This window comes from Synchiropus splendidus, chromosome 14 (genome assembly GCF_027744825.2).
Source record: "Synchiropus splendidus isolate RoL2022-P1 chromosome 14, RoL_Sspl_1.0, whole genome shotgun sequence".
Taxonomy (NCBI): domain Eukaryota; kingdom Metazoa; phylum Chordata; class Actinopteri; order Syngnathiformes; family Callionymidae; genus Synchiropus; species Synchiropus splendidus.
In genome coordinates this window covers 868,328-881,865 of record NC_071347.1, presented here as the reverse complement: position 1 = coordinate 881,865, position 13,538 = coordinate 868,328, and the positions used below count along the sequence as shown (strand labels likewise).

General features: G+C 40.3%; 2 protein-coding genes across 9 annotated transcripts in view; one reads left to right on the top strand and one right to left on the bottom strand.

The window, feature by feature from the left end:
• Positions 1-568: 568 nt before the first annotated feature.
• Positions 569-2,066, bottom strand: LOC128771044 (protein brawnin). Of its 3 annotated transcripts, none has more exons than XM_053886152.1 (3): positions 2,037-2,066; positions 1,658-1,796; positions 569-1,283 (listed from the first exon to the last, which is right to left on the bottom strand). In XM_053886152.1, exons 2-3 carry the CDS (start codon positions 1,763-1,765, stop codon positions 1,188-1,190), a joined length of 204 nt encoding a protein of 67 aa, XP_053742127.1. In that variant the 5' UTR covers positions 1,766-1,796; positions 2,037-2,066; the 3' UTR covers positions 569-1,187. The 3 variants fall into 3 exon arrangements, with proteins under 3 accessions (XP_053742127.1, XP_053742124.1, XP_053742126.1); XM_053886149.1 differs by having other exon boundaries at positions 1,923-2,038; XM_053886151.1 differs by lacking the exon at positions 2,037-2,066 and adding an exon at positions 1,944-2,033.
• A 1,399-nt stretch (positions 2,067-3,465) lies between these two features.
• The window catches only part of LOC128770574 (sorting and assembly machinery component 50 homolog A-like), a 33,616-nt gene continuing 23,543 nt past the window's right edge, over positions 3,466-13,538 (top strand). The window contains exons 1-6 of one of the 6 annotated variants that reach the window (XR_008416529.1): positions 3,466-4,435; positions 6,296-6,354; positions 7,244-7,354; positions 9,446-9,547; positions 9,619-9,706; positions 9,824-9,930. Coding sequence is in view for 4 of the 6 variants with exons in the window: in XM_053885191.1 (XP_053741166.1) it covers positions 4,318-4,435; positions 6,296-6,354; positions 7,244-7,354; positions 9,446-9,547; positions 9,619-9,706; positions 9,824-9,930 (585 nt within the window). In the remaining 2 variants the exon portion in view is untranslated. Of the gene's footprint in view, positions 4,436-4,474; positions 5,980-6,295; positions 6,355-7,243; positions 7,355-9,445; positions 9,548-9,618; positions 9,707-9,823; positions 9,931-13,538 lie in introns of those variants that run through there. The other 5 variants (XR_008416528.1, XM_053885191.1, XM_053885190.1 and 2 more) reach the window with 5 other exon arrangements.

The window sequence follows — 13,538 nt, the reverse complement described above, 5'->3', positions numbered from 1 at the left end:
GTAGCTGATAGATTCCTTCTACAGTTTGAAAATTTTTAAAGACAAACATTAGATGGGTTAGGGTTATTTTGTATTATTATGATCATTAGCATTTTTACTATTTACTAACACACACACACACAACCATGTTGCAGCATTTTTGCATCAACAGGCTTGTATTTACCATGCGATATTCAGTTAAAGTAAACCAAATGGCTGTCTCACTGAAAAGTTCTGTTTAAAAGGGAAGCGTAGCAAAGACCCCAAAAAGGGCTGGTGCGCTATTATGACAATCCAACAATCTGGTTTCAGCCTATCAATACATAGATATATTTAGCTCAAGTCAAACAAACCTGCAAGTTCATAAAAAAAAAAAAAATCATGTCATTTCAGTAGTGATTTGATTTTTCTGCACGTTTTCTGATACACGATCCCAATATCACATAACACTTCTCTTTCGACTGCGTCACTGATAAGGGGGGGCGCTGCATTTGTGTTGTGGTACTCTTTCCCTCACTCCCTCCCTCAGTTAATAAAACTTGTCTTCAATATTGATGTAGACAACATAGACTTCAGTGCTATTCATTCCAAACAATGTTCATTTATTTGTGTTTTTGTACATGGCAGAGGCATCACATACACTTCAGAACAGACAGTTCTTGCGAAACTTGATTCACAGGGAAATAAATGCCCAGAACCAGGATCAAGCACTGTAAGAGCTCCTGAACTTAACAGAAATAAAGAGTTTCTGCATCACATCCATCACCATCATGTTGCAGTTGTTCATCCAGGGTGTATTATCGATCCAAAGATCCTCTGAGTAGGTGACAATGAGGACAAGGAAACCAGTAGTCTGAACAAAAAGGGTCACACAAAGCATAACGTAACAAATTCGAACAAATTCCCTCTGAAGTATAGGTTTGTTCTTGAGTTACAGTTAATAGTTTCACATTGTCAAGAAGTTTCATTAAACTAGGTAGAAAATATTTAGTCGTAAATTTAGGACACACATTATGTCCATTGGAAGACTACTCGTCCACATTGCAACAACCACTATGCAATTCTTCTTTCCATCTTTTTTCACAAAACCGAACACTGTATTCTCAGGGGAGTCAGCAAAAGTCAAATTAAGGCATTAGATTGTAATTGTTCAACACGTTTGGATATGATTATACAGCTTCAAAAGCATATGGGCCTCATCTGCAACCTCAGCTCCTTAGTGCTTTTGAAGCCTTTTCTCTGGCTTGGTTGCCAAGCATTGTAGTTTTCAGCTCTCCAGGTTTTGGTGGTACATCTGGTATACTCTGAAAGAAATGACATTGACCATCAAACTCTACAATGTATCACTCTTGAAAAGTCTGTGTGCTTCCTGAACATTGTCAGTTCTTCACACACGAGGTATTAGATCTCTACAGATGTACAAGACCTCTTTAGACTGTCATGAGACACGTTAGTGTTACCCGACTGACGATGTGTTGCAATGGTAATGCTACTTCAAAAGGTCTGTATTGAGATTACCCTGCTGTATTTTTGTTTCACTTTGCTTAATTTACACGAATTGTAACATAACAGTGGCATAACGGTGACCAGACTCTGTGTTTCGACAAGAGCATCAGTGGAATGAGTTACTTAACATTTGAACTCTAAGGCACGCTAGCCCAGTACGCATGGTGCTCACCAGATCAGGTAGGTAATATAGATGGACCAACTGAGCTCCGGCAAACATGGAGAACACACTGGCCCCAAGCATTCTTAGGTACCGAGGCCATGAGACACCAGCCGGCATCTGAACAGACGTTCAGACGAGTCAACTTGATCTGTAGGATTATAAATGTCACACCATTAGAATCAATAAATTAGCTGGCAACAATGCGTCCCTTGTAGCGTAGCTTTAACAAAGGAAACATTAATAGGGACAAGTACAATGACGTGACAAAACTTACATAACCGAAGGTGTCAGATAAAAACAAATCCACTTATTTAACAACGTTGTTGTCATTGAACCGTCACCCTAGGAACTAGACGTGCCGGTGTAAGTACCAAATGTGTCCGCTTACCAAATGTGTCCTACCTGACGTGGAGTGATGATGTCACATCCGGCACATACGATTTAAAAAAATGTTTTAATGAGCCAGAGGAATTTGAAATAAAGGATTTCAAGGCGATTTCTACCACATGCGCAGCATTTATTTCCACAAAATGCGTCGCTTGTCATCGAATCGTTTGCGAAGTTTATGTTTGTCTTCTCCGCAGTCTGCGGAACAACGCGTCATAATTGGCTGACATGAAGGGAGCTTAGTTTTTCTTTTATATCGCGCAGGAAATCACAATAGTCTACGCAATAGGCACTTATACACATCCAGAAACATTTTTATTCATCTACCAGGGAAAATATGCATCTATGAAGGAGTTTTCACCCCTACCAAATCGGTCCTACCACTTCCATGGGGCATTGTTTTTATTTTATTTTCTTGCTGCGCCGCACCGATCGGCGAGAGCTTGCGAGAGCTTACGAGACCAGGCGGCGGCAGCGCGAGGCGGTCCCGAGATGATGACGAAGTGGGAGGATACTCCGGAAAATCTCGGTTTGTTGTAGTCGGATTGTAGTTTTTACGAAGAACGTGGTGAAGAAAATAGTTTATGCTGATTTATTGGCTGTGGAATTGGAAGCGGAGGAACTCTTCTTTATCACAGTTCGCTCACGGAGAAGGTTAGTAGTTTTGTCAAATCAAGAAAAGGCAAAATGTGAAACATTTAAGGCGCCCGAAATAGCCAGCAACAAGTCAACTTACCCGAACATTTTGAAATTCACAATAAATATACGAGTGTACATATGTATATATTCATCGACATGAAACAATCCGTAGGTTGTAACTGACTCATCATTTCTCCAGGTTAGTTGCAAAAGTAATTTATTTTTTGGAGGACTTTGTCTCCTTATACAGTTGGTCAGACTTCAAGAGCCATTTCAGACTAACAAGAGGCCAAGTGGAGGTTGGTGACAAAAGTTTTTTGTATTACTTTAGTGCCAAGTCATTTGCTCTTTCGTATCTCGTTCGGACCTGTCCTTTGTCCATTTGTACGTGGTTGTCAGGTTTCCCAGCTTTGTTTTTTTCTTTTTATTCCCCATTTCTTGATGGTGTAGCCTTCTGTTGCTAGACCTTCCATTTCTTTATTGAAAGCCACCGTGTTTTGGTGGGCGAGACCAAGGTGACTGCGTGTGAAGTCTAGCAGCAGAAGGGTGGCTTCATGTGTGGACTCAATAACATGAATATTGTTCAGAATTGCAGTGTGTCATACCCTGTAACTCTGATTCAAACAATAACCCTACCTTTCTGTTTTGATGAGGTGGAAGTGGAGGGGACATGAGTGAGATCAGGAGGACCTTCATGAGCTGAGGTCTCTTCAGGTGACTGAGGAGTCAGCTCCATGCCACTGGGACCTGGGAGCGGCACTATGGAGAATGTGAATTTTGTCATCCAAAGCACACTGTACACTCATATTGTCCGCAATTGAAGGTACTTTATCTAAACGGTGACCTGCAGCTCTGATTTGTGCCAAAACTCCAGAGGCCAAATTATTGTCTGTGAGAAACACATGAAGATGTGTCCAGCTCTATGGCTAATCTCCATCTTTACTTTGTGAAAGAGTCTAAATTATTGTAACAGCTGTAGTCCATTCTCTTTCATGCATGTTGACTATTTTATGACCAAACACGAATCACAACATCTTGTACATGACTGGAATTATCTGTTGCACATTTATGCACTTCTACTCAGTAAATGTGCCACATCCTATTCCATAGTAAACATCCAGGTTTTACTCTTCTATCTTCATTCTTTCAGCAGTCTCTCTGCTGACCTGCATCTGGACAGCACCCTTGCAATCACTTAACAGAAAACATTGACCTTCTCCATCATGTTTCCTCAAAATAACCCAGGTTTGGTCAGTTCCTTATATAGCAGGTCAGTAGAAAGCTGCACACCTGCCTGGGGTAAAACTAACGTGCTATGTAAAACGTCAAGCAAATGCAGTTCATTATAGTAGTTGTTTTTCTAACCAGTGCTTCTAATTGCTGATTAATACGATGGAATTATCCAAACAAAGAGCAGCTTCAGGCATCAGCGCAACTTGAAATGTCACACCTCTTTTAAATGTTTCTAAGCAAATGGTGATAATTGTCCAAATGTGGTGTGCTTCTCCTTGGCCTAGACTGTAACCATGAATTATGTATTGTGATCGTATTAATTATAATTTGTAATGTAAAGACAGTGGATGGTATTGTGTGATGTTTTTGTCGTGCTCCAGTGTAATTTTGCATTTTGTGTCCGCATGTGAATGTGCATTTGTGGATGTAGGACGAGTAACACCACTGGAGGCTGTTCACATATCTTTCTTATAGTTGATGTTCTTACTGCACTAGGCTCATTCTCAGCAGGCCTGGGAAGTGTATTAGGTATGTATATGCTTTTAAACTCATCAATGTGAATGTCAAGCCATAAGAGGGGTTCTGGAACAGGTAAATCATTTGACAGAAACTGCCTCTTGTTGCAGTTTGCTGGAGCATCAGGGTCTTATCTCACAAGAAGACGGTTATTAAATTGATTACAGCACCTGGAATGACCAACCCATTGGTGATGATGAGAGACAGATTCTCCCATCATCACCAATGTCAACAGACCTGCAGATTACTGTCAAATGTTTTGTGGTACATACTAACCTCCAAAGATTGTCATATTCAATATGAAAATGGGGAACAAAACAGACCTCAGTGTGCTATTACAATTTGTGAGCTTAGAAACAAATGTCTTTGAATATCGTGTGATGGCATAGATTTACATGATATGAAAAGTAGTGTTCACAACTTCAAATTATCATTTTATTTTTAAACTAGAACTCAAGCTTACATTTCATGGGATTTTGCAATTGCTTTCCACTGCACGGATTACAATGGTCATATTTGGCATTATATCTGCAAATAACTTTGCGACCGAAGAGCCTAAAATATCCGATTGTTGTCAAAATCCAGAGCCAATCAGGTCGCAATCCACTCCACTCCATCCCAGCATGCACTGGGAGCAAGGCGGAAGTCAGGCTGCCGCAGTGGTTCAGAAGCAACTGCGGGGCACCTGGACCCCACCCCCTGTTCTTGGGGTGTCAATGCCTGATGTGGTCCGCCGGAAATTCCGGGACTGGAACAGATGTTAGAAACACGCAAGTGCAAGGTTTACGAATTATATTGCGTAAATTTGTGGGTTTTTAAAATAGTTATTAAAATAGTCTATATTTAACAGTAAAATCTGGAAATTATTGCGCATGCGCATGCCAGTAAACATGCAATTCTGTGAATTGATTATTTTTAATTATTAAAGTAATCTGGAGATTGTACGTTTCTATCGGCTATTATAACTTTTGAATCCAGTATTATTGAATCATTAATAATTTCAAACTCCTCTTGTACATTAGACCTGCGCTGTGCATCGCTGCCAATACAATACGGAGTGTATGGGAAACATTTCTCCTTGAATTTGTTTCATATTGATTTAAAAGTAGCAGGAGTGAGCTCATCTGCCCCTGAACGAGGTTTATATGCCTACCGTGGTGCAGCGCTTGAGTCCGTGTATGCTGTTGGATTAAAAAAACAAACTAGAATATCATTTAAAACATACAATTTCTTAATCTAGACTCTAGAAGTAAAAAAAAAAAAATTAATAAGTTAAAAAAAAACAGCGCCTGTGCGCGATATAAGCATGGACGCATGCGCTTACCAGTAAACGTCATTTGGTAAAGCATGCGCAATTTCCGGTTCCAGTCCAGGAACTTCCGGCGGACCGCATCAGGCAGGCGGACCACATCGGGCAGTGACAGCCCGAACGCACCCGCTGTCTTTACGCGTGACGTCATGAACCGTCCCAATTCTTAGGGACACCAATTACTTCACTTCCTCTTCGGAGGGCACATCATAGTGTAAGGAACTCAAAACCAAGTGCTAGTGTCAGGGTGAGAAATGGGACACAGCTTAGGATTCAAGGGGACTTGTTGGTGAATGAGAGGCTTTACAGGCATTCTTTGAATGATAATAAGTCAACCATTTATATACCTTTGTCACTCGCTTTCTGTTTTAAATAATACATAGGACCGGAAATCACTCCGTGCCCTGTTCTGCCTTGCGCGTTCACGCGAATGCGCGCATCACAACAGGCACGCAATTTCAGGCATAACCGGATGTGACGGAGGCACTCGCCGCAAATCGTGGTTGTCTTTTGTCGTATTCTTGTACGCCAATAACTTCGTTTACTTTTTGCCTCTTTTTCAGGGAAGACTTTGACTTCTATAATATCTGCCAATTTCGCCATGGGGACCGTTCATGCTCGGGTAGGAACCTTCGACACCATGTTCTCTCATGTCTCGCAACTTTTCGACCCGTCTCACCTTCAGAGCTTTCGTATCCGTCACCACCCTGCCTTTTCTTGCATTCCCTGAGACGTCTTTCATTTCAGTGTTGACCCGGGCTTGCGGCCTTTAAATCTGCCACTCTAATATTTAGTTGAAGACAAAACACTTGAACATGTTCGTTAACTCTAATATGTCACAAATGTTTTTTTTTTCTGAAATCAAAAACATAAATACTACAAACTGAAAAAACATACCTACTAGGACATGACACAATTATAATGCTAACGTGCCGACTGATACTATTTAACGGTCTTGTTAGTTTTTGTAAATTAAAATATCAGATGCGTGTAGAGGGCTTTAGTCCCTTCCTCCAGTCTTTCTTTAAAACAGACAAAATTTGCATTCCCACTCAGTCGCGTGAAGATGATAACCTCGCAATGTCATTGTCGCATTTCAAGTGCCCATTGTCCCCAGGAAAAATTACTTTGCTAGTCCGACTCAAGTCAGCGAGGAGCCTATTTTGTATCTGACAGAACAGTGTAAACAAACACTGCCTCTGCAACACAAAGATGCCAGATTCTTTTGGAGTGACTAAGAGTAGAGAGTAGTGTAGATTGTTCATCCTCCATGCTGTAAGGCTATCTATTGGAGATTTTTATTGTGACAGTGGTTAATGATGACACAGTGAGATGAGGGCCGCTTTTATTTTCTTCAAGGGGTCTGAAATAATTTTCTACAAACCAGCCTGTTCACAAATCCAAAGTCATTCATAATTCTATGGCCGTATACTGTATGCACTTTGATATTGGTGCATATTTTCATGATTACAAAAACTAATTTTGTTTAATATGTTTTTTTTCTGTTGCAGAGCCTTGATCCTTTGCCCATGCAAGGGCCAGAACTTGGACTTCATTCTGATGACATTCAGTCTCCACTAATAGAGCAGAAGGCAGAACAAGCAATTCTTGAAAACAAAGACGTAAGTTGAGAAGTTATTTTCTTTTATTCAGTGACCTATGCTTCTTGTTTCCTGAACCTATTGCCTACAATATATTAGTAATTATTCTACAGTTTTGTCTATATTATTTTATGTGATTCATACAAGACCCTAAAAGACAATGCTTCTCAAATATTTTCACTTATGTAATTATCAGTCATAATTTGCCTTCCATCCATTGCCTTGGAAGTCTGTTGTGAGCGTGACAGAGGATAGAATTTTTTTTATTTATTTACTTCCTGATCAGGAGATGATCACTTTGTTACTTAAGGGAGAAGATAGTTGAATGCTGATAGTTACCCCCCACTGGTTTGCTGCTCAGCTCCTCCCCCTTTCTTATTTTTGGCTGAACATGATGGGTTCTTTACTGGCCACTCCATAACACCAATCCCTGTGGCAGGGGTGCACCAACTAACTGGGATTTTTGCAGGTATCAGCAAACCTCAGTCCATGCTTTTTTCAGGGCACTTAAATCTAATTTCATGCACATGTCCGGCTGCAGATACTTTCACACATACTGTAGACACACACCTTTTGTATTGCTATGCCTGTGGGGACATTGTGAGGTTTCTCATTATCATAATATTTTCCCCTGCTTCTCCCCCTAAACTCCCCAAAACCATTCAAAACAAATGGCTAACCTTAACCAGGACTCTGAACAAAACTTAAAGTTAATTATAATGACCCAGTTATTTTGAAGTCTTCCTCCTCAAATTGAGATTTAGACCAGTGGGGATCGTTTGCCTATCCCCACGAAGACAAAAGGTCCCCCCCTCTCCAATGAGTAACAACCGTCTCTTCATATATCCAGCTGGAAAGCATGGCTTGAGTTCTGCAAACGATGGACTTCAGTTATTATGTTTCTTTTGGGATTTTTCCTGGAAAAGCACACCAAATACTCCATGTTATATAATACCTCCATGATGCAGTATGTGTTATCATTTTTTTTCGATGTTTCCACTTTGTTTCAATACGTTTGGTTAACTGAGAGATCATGTTAAAAAAGTGTTGTTTTTTTTTTGTTTTTTTTTTTTAATGGCGTCGTGCTGCTCATTTAAGCCTGTGGCGGTTTGCCACTATTGTTAACATGAACTGTGAACAGAAACCCCGAATTATATTCTTTTCACATTTTTTTGTGATGACAAGTTTCATATTGAACAGACCATCCACCACATTGTTGTATTTATTGCTGTCTGGGCTTATATTTTTTGCTGTTTGGTCTTTCCTTATAAACAAACTAACATGGGATGGGGGCTGCAACTGGGAAGCTTTACAACATTTTGCAGTTACACTATGTTTTTGAAATGTTGTGATCAAATGTATTAAAACAAAATGGACACGTTGAAACATTTATTGCATCAGGACGATGGACATGATTATGGTAGTGTTCAGCATGTATTTAATGAAAAAAGCTTGCAGAACTAAAGTCAGTATCCGGCCAGACAAATTAAGAGAGAAACAGAGTCATGACAGCTGCAGATAGGAGCGAGATTTATATCTCGTAATTAAAAACTACAGTTATATTTGTCACTAATTCACTAATGTCAAAACTTGGCTTCACTTCTGGTTTCGCTGCATTCCATTTTGATTTTGGTTTTATGCTTATTATTCCAGTCAATATTTATAACATAAATCAACTGGAAAGAAAGTATTTCTGTAATGAAGAGAATGTTTAACATGTTTTGTCTTAAACTTGACTAAAATACATTGAGTTTTCGTTTTGACTAAAATCAGACCAAGTTGTTGTGACTTTCAGTTGACTAAAGCATGACTAACAAAAATTATATTTGAATGACTAAATGCGACTAAGACTAAGAATTAACTTTGGCACCAGACTAAGACTAAATTGAAAAATGGGAGACAAAATTAACACTCAGTTAAAACATCACTCTGCATACGAACTTAAGTTATCTGCAGCCCAGTTTCTCCTCAAACTTACCTCTGTCTCTGGTTACCGGGGCAACTGAATTTGTGATGCTTAGTATCAGTAGCACCGTTCAAGGAATGATAGGTATTGGGAAAATGTTTGTTTGCAGATTAACTCGAAAGCATTTCATTTCTCTTGTTGTCCAGGTCGTCGTTCAGCGTGTGCACATTGACGGACTTGAAAGAACCAAAGAGGACATGTTGTCGTATGAAATTGCAGACCTCTTTAGAGCAAGAAATTTAATAGATGTGTGTAAAATTTTAACATCTTAAACATTTCCATCATGATTGCATAAACCTTTTTGTCTTTCTTGTTACAGGTTATGAGAAAGTCGCATCAAGCCAGACAAAAGCTTCTGCGTCTTGGAATCTTTAGAACTGTTGAAGTTATAATTGACATTTCTGGAGGTGAATGTGCTCACGTTTTCCCCAACAATTTCATTTCCATTCAACTGGAAATAATGACTTAACAGGGCTGTCTCTCGGATGTTTCATTGATTTGATATTACTTTCTGTTGCCTGCAGGTGCAGATGCTTTACCTAATGGCCTGGATGTAACATTTGAGGTCAGTGAGTTGAGACGGATTACAAGCAACTGTACAACCAGGGTTGGAACCAATGACGGGAATGTGGTAGGTACAAATAATATCATGACACTATAGTATTCAGTGACATACCATTAAATTTGTGTTTGCTTTGGGCCAACTAAGAATAAATTCAATGAGAATTGGCTCACCCTATATAATTGGTGGGGTGTTTTTTTTTTTTGTTTGGATTTAACTGGCCTTAAGCTGTAAGGAACGCTGCTTTCTCAGTGCAATGATATATGACAAATGATGATCGCAAAACAATAGTCAAGAGTACAATGTTGTGAATGTGTGCACATTGAGTTGCCTGCTACATGACTGAAGTGTGGTCGACAACACATCTTTGAATGGAACTGATGTTCCTCTAACTTGACCACAAATCCTCTCCTGCATGGCCACTGTTTCTCTCAATGCTCTCTTGGTAGTAGGTGGGGGAATTGTTTCAGGTTATGAGACTAGTTTGTTGTGCTGCTTTGCTTCACCTCAATTTCTGCCTCCCTTGCTGAACTCCTTCCCTGGTGGTTGTCATTGGTTACGCTGCGACAGTGCAGTACGACATAGGGCTGGGTGTCGATTCTAATTTCAAGAATCGATTCGATTCCGATTCTCATGACTTGGAATTGATTATCACGATTCAATTCGATTCGATCCGATCCGATAAACCATTTTCTGAGCTGTTGCCATAATGACATGACAACTCACGCAACGTATTAATACTAGCGTCATATTGACATTCCGCAGGAAATTAATGAAGGATTCATAGTAAATGATAATAAAGATCCAGACACAGAACGCCAGTGACTGCTCATGGGACTGGTGCATTATTAGAAATATGACATTAAAAATTCACCCAAAAGATGCTGCTGTTTAATACTAATGCGTTTTTATGTTATTATCAAAATGAAAAAAAAGATATTCTCAGCCAATGAAAATATAAACAGAGTGCCGGTTACTGACTTCACAGCGACCTGACGGTCATTGCGCAGTATGTAAACAGTTCTCTGTGGTCTGTAGTACGTACGAGAAGAGGTTCCACTCCTCATCAATATAGTGAGTTGTCAGATTCGCGTAAGATTGCGAAGATGTCCACGTATCACTTGTAATGTCCACCCTGACTGCTGACTGAAGCTTACTTTTCACATTTTCTTTTACTGACTGGTGCATGTTTGGGATAACAGACGTTTGCGAGACACCATAACGTAGTGTGGCTCTGTTACTTTCATTAGCCGCCTGAAGCCCTCGTTTTCAACGACGGAAGACGGGCGCATATCTTTGCAAATGAAGCCCGCAATCGCTTCAGTTATTTTGACAGTACATGCAGAATTACCCGGTAGTGGTAATGTTCGCTCGAGTTTCATTTGTTGTGGCCCAGTGGATGGCTTGGAAAGGAGCGCTGGGTGATGTCGCGTCACGTGATTCGTGAGGTCGTCAAAGGGGTTGGACTTCACCCGGAGAATATGTGTTAAAACGTAAATTAACTAATCCGATCTTTGGACATAAGAATCGATTTTATGGAATTGATGTACGAATCGATTCAGAATCGGAAAATCGATTTTTTAAAACACAGCACTAGTACGACAAACAGCAGACATCCATCGCGTTAGAACATAAGCAAGTCATTTTCGCTGCCAATCATTGATGGCAATTATTTGAAAAAAATATTTTCACCATACACGGAGTACATGTATCCCGTTTTAGCTCAGCAGTTCATCTGTTTTGCTGCAAACATACACTGCTCAAAAAAATAAAGGGATCACTGAAGTGACACGTTGTAGATCTGAATAAATGAAATATTTTTATTAAATACTTTGTTCTTTCCACAGTTGAATGTGCTGACAACAAAATCACACAAAAACTATCAATAAAAATCAAATGTATCAACCCATGGAGGTTTGTATTTGGAATTAAAGTGGAAATACACACTCCAGGGTGATCCAAGTTTGATGTAATGCTCTTTAAACAAGTCAAAATGAGGCTCAGTCGTGTGTGGGGCCTCTGCGTGCCTGTATCACCTCCCTACAATGCCTGGGCATGCTCCTGATGAGGCGGCGGATGTTGTCCTGAGGCATCTCCTCCCAGTCCTGTGCTCGTCCTCTTTGCACAAAGGATGAGGTTGCGGTCCTGATGTTGGGTTGTTGCCCTCCCACGGCCTCCTCCACGTCTTCTGATGTACTGAGTTGTCTCCTGATGGCGCCTCCATGATCTGTATACTACGCTAACAGACACAGCAAACCTTGCCACAGCTCGCATTGATGTGCCATCCTTGATGAGCTGCACTACCTGAGCCACTTGTGTGGGTTTTAGACTCACGTCTCATGCTACCACTAGAGTGAAAGCACTGCCAGCATTCAAAAGTGACCAAAACATCAGCCAGAAAGCATCGGAACTGAAAAGTGGTCTGTCGTAACCACCTACTGAACCACTGCTTTATTGAGTGTGCCTTTCCAATTGCCCATGATTTCCATGTGTTGTCTATTCCAGTGATTCTTAACCATAGGGCCGGGGCCCATGGTTGGGCTGCGAGCACCTCCTAGAAAGCCGTTAATTTTTTTGTCTTACACCTCTGGGCCGTGGGGGCCGCGAGACGCTCAGTTTTAATACACTTGCCGCATATGGTGGAAGTAGTGTGTCACTGAATTCATTTGGCCGCTGCAAATCTGTGACAGTTAACAACAATGAGGAAGTTTTTGAAAAGAAAAGAAAATATGAAGAAAGTGATGGCGCCGCCCCAAACAGTAAAAACTGTCCATGAAAGCAACTGTTGAAGCACTTTTTATGGCGGTACTTTCAATTACTTACTTATATCTTCAATGAAGTTTTAATAAATGGATTTTTTTAATGTTATTATGTTTAGACATGGATTTATTATATTTTTTTTATTCAGAATTTTATTCAGTTTCTCCAATGTTCTCAACAGTTTGCATCAAGTTAATTTTTTTTCTTTAGCAAATTTGATGAATATGACTTGCACCTGGTTCTTCTGCTGGATGGACTTTTGGTGACAAACAAATATCTTTGCGACGGTCACATGTGTCATTTCACAAGATTTTGGTTTTTTTTACATGTAAGTAAGATTTCACAGAAGTGTGGTTGACTTGGACTTACATTGTGTTGTTTAAGTATTCCCTATACACAAGCATATACACATTTGTTTCATTATTTGGCAGCACAACAGAGATAGCAGTGAACTTACTTACAAGTAGAGTAGACACATTGCCACTTCAGGATCAGATGAAAAGCCTTTTGTAGCTCTTTGATGCATTTACAGCCAGGCTGTAAATGCATCTCCTATATTGACACTTGTCCGGGATCTTGCTCTGTCATTCCATTCTTCTGCCATGGTGTAAACAAAGGAACTCGGCTCGCTGCCGAGGTCCTTCTGCTATAAAGTGTTGCAGTGGGAGTGAAGTTGGGGCTGCCACTCACGGAACACGCCTCCGGGCGTCTCGCCCACAGAAAGTTACGTAGTCCAAGGGAAGTTTAACAGAGAGCTGGAGAGTCTGACTCTGGGATTTTGGACTGTTCGAAATGAAGCATATCATCTCAGGATATATGAAAAGTATATATCTGTGTCTCAATGTTACTCATTGTTGCTTTAAAATGACATCCAAGGGCGGTAAGTCTGCTCGGAAGGAAGTGCCGGAGTAACGATG

What these genes read in the sequence shown, in the direction of transcription:
- LOC128771044 (XM_053886152.1), bottom strand. Translation starts at nt 1,765, where the DNA reads ATGCCGGCTGGTGTCTCATGGCCTCGGTACCTAAGAATGCTTGGGGCC. An exon ending in TATATTACCTACCTGATCTG is followed by an intron (nt 1,284 to 1,657) that starts GTGAGCACCATG and finishes CATTTCTTTCAG; the next exon opens with AGTATACCAGATGTACCACC.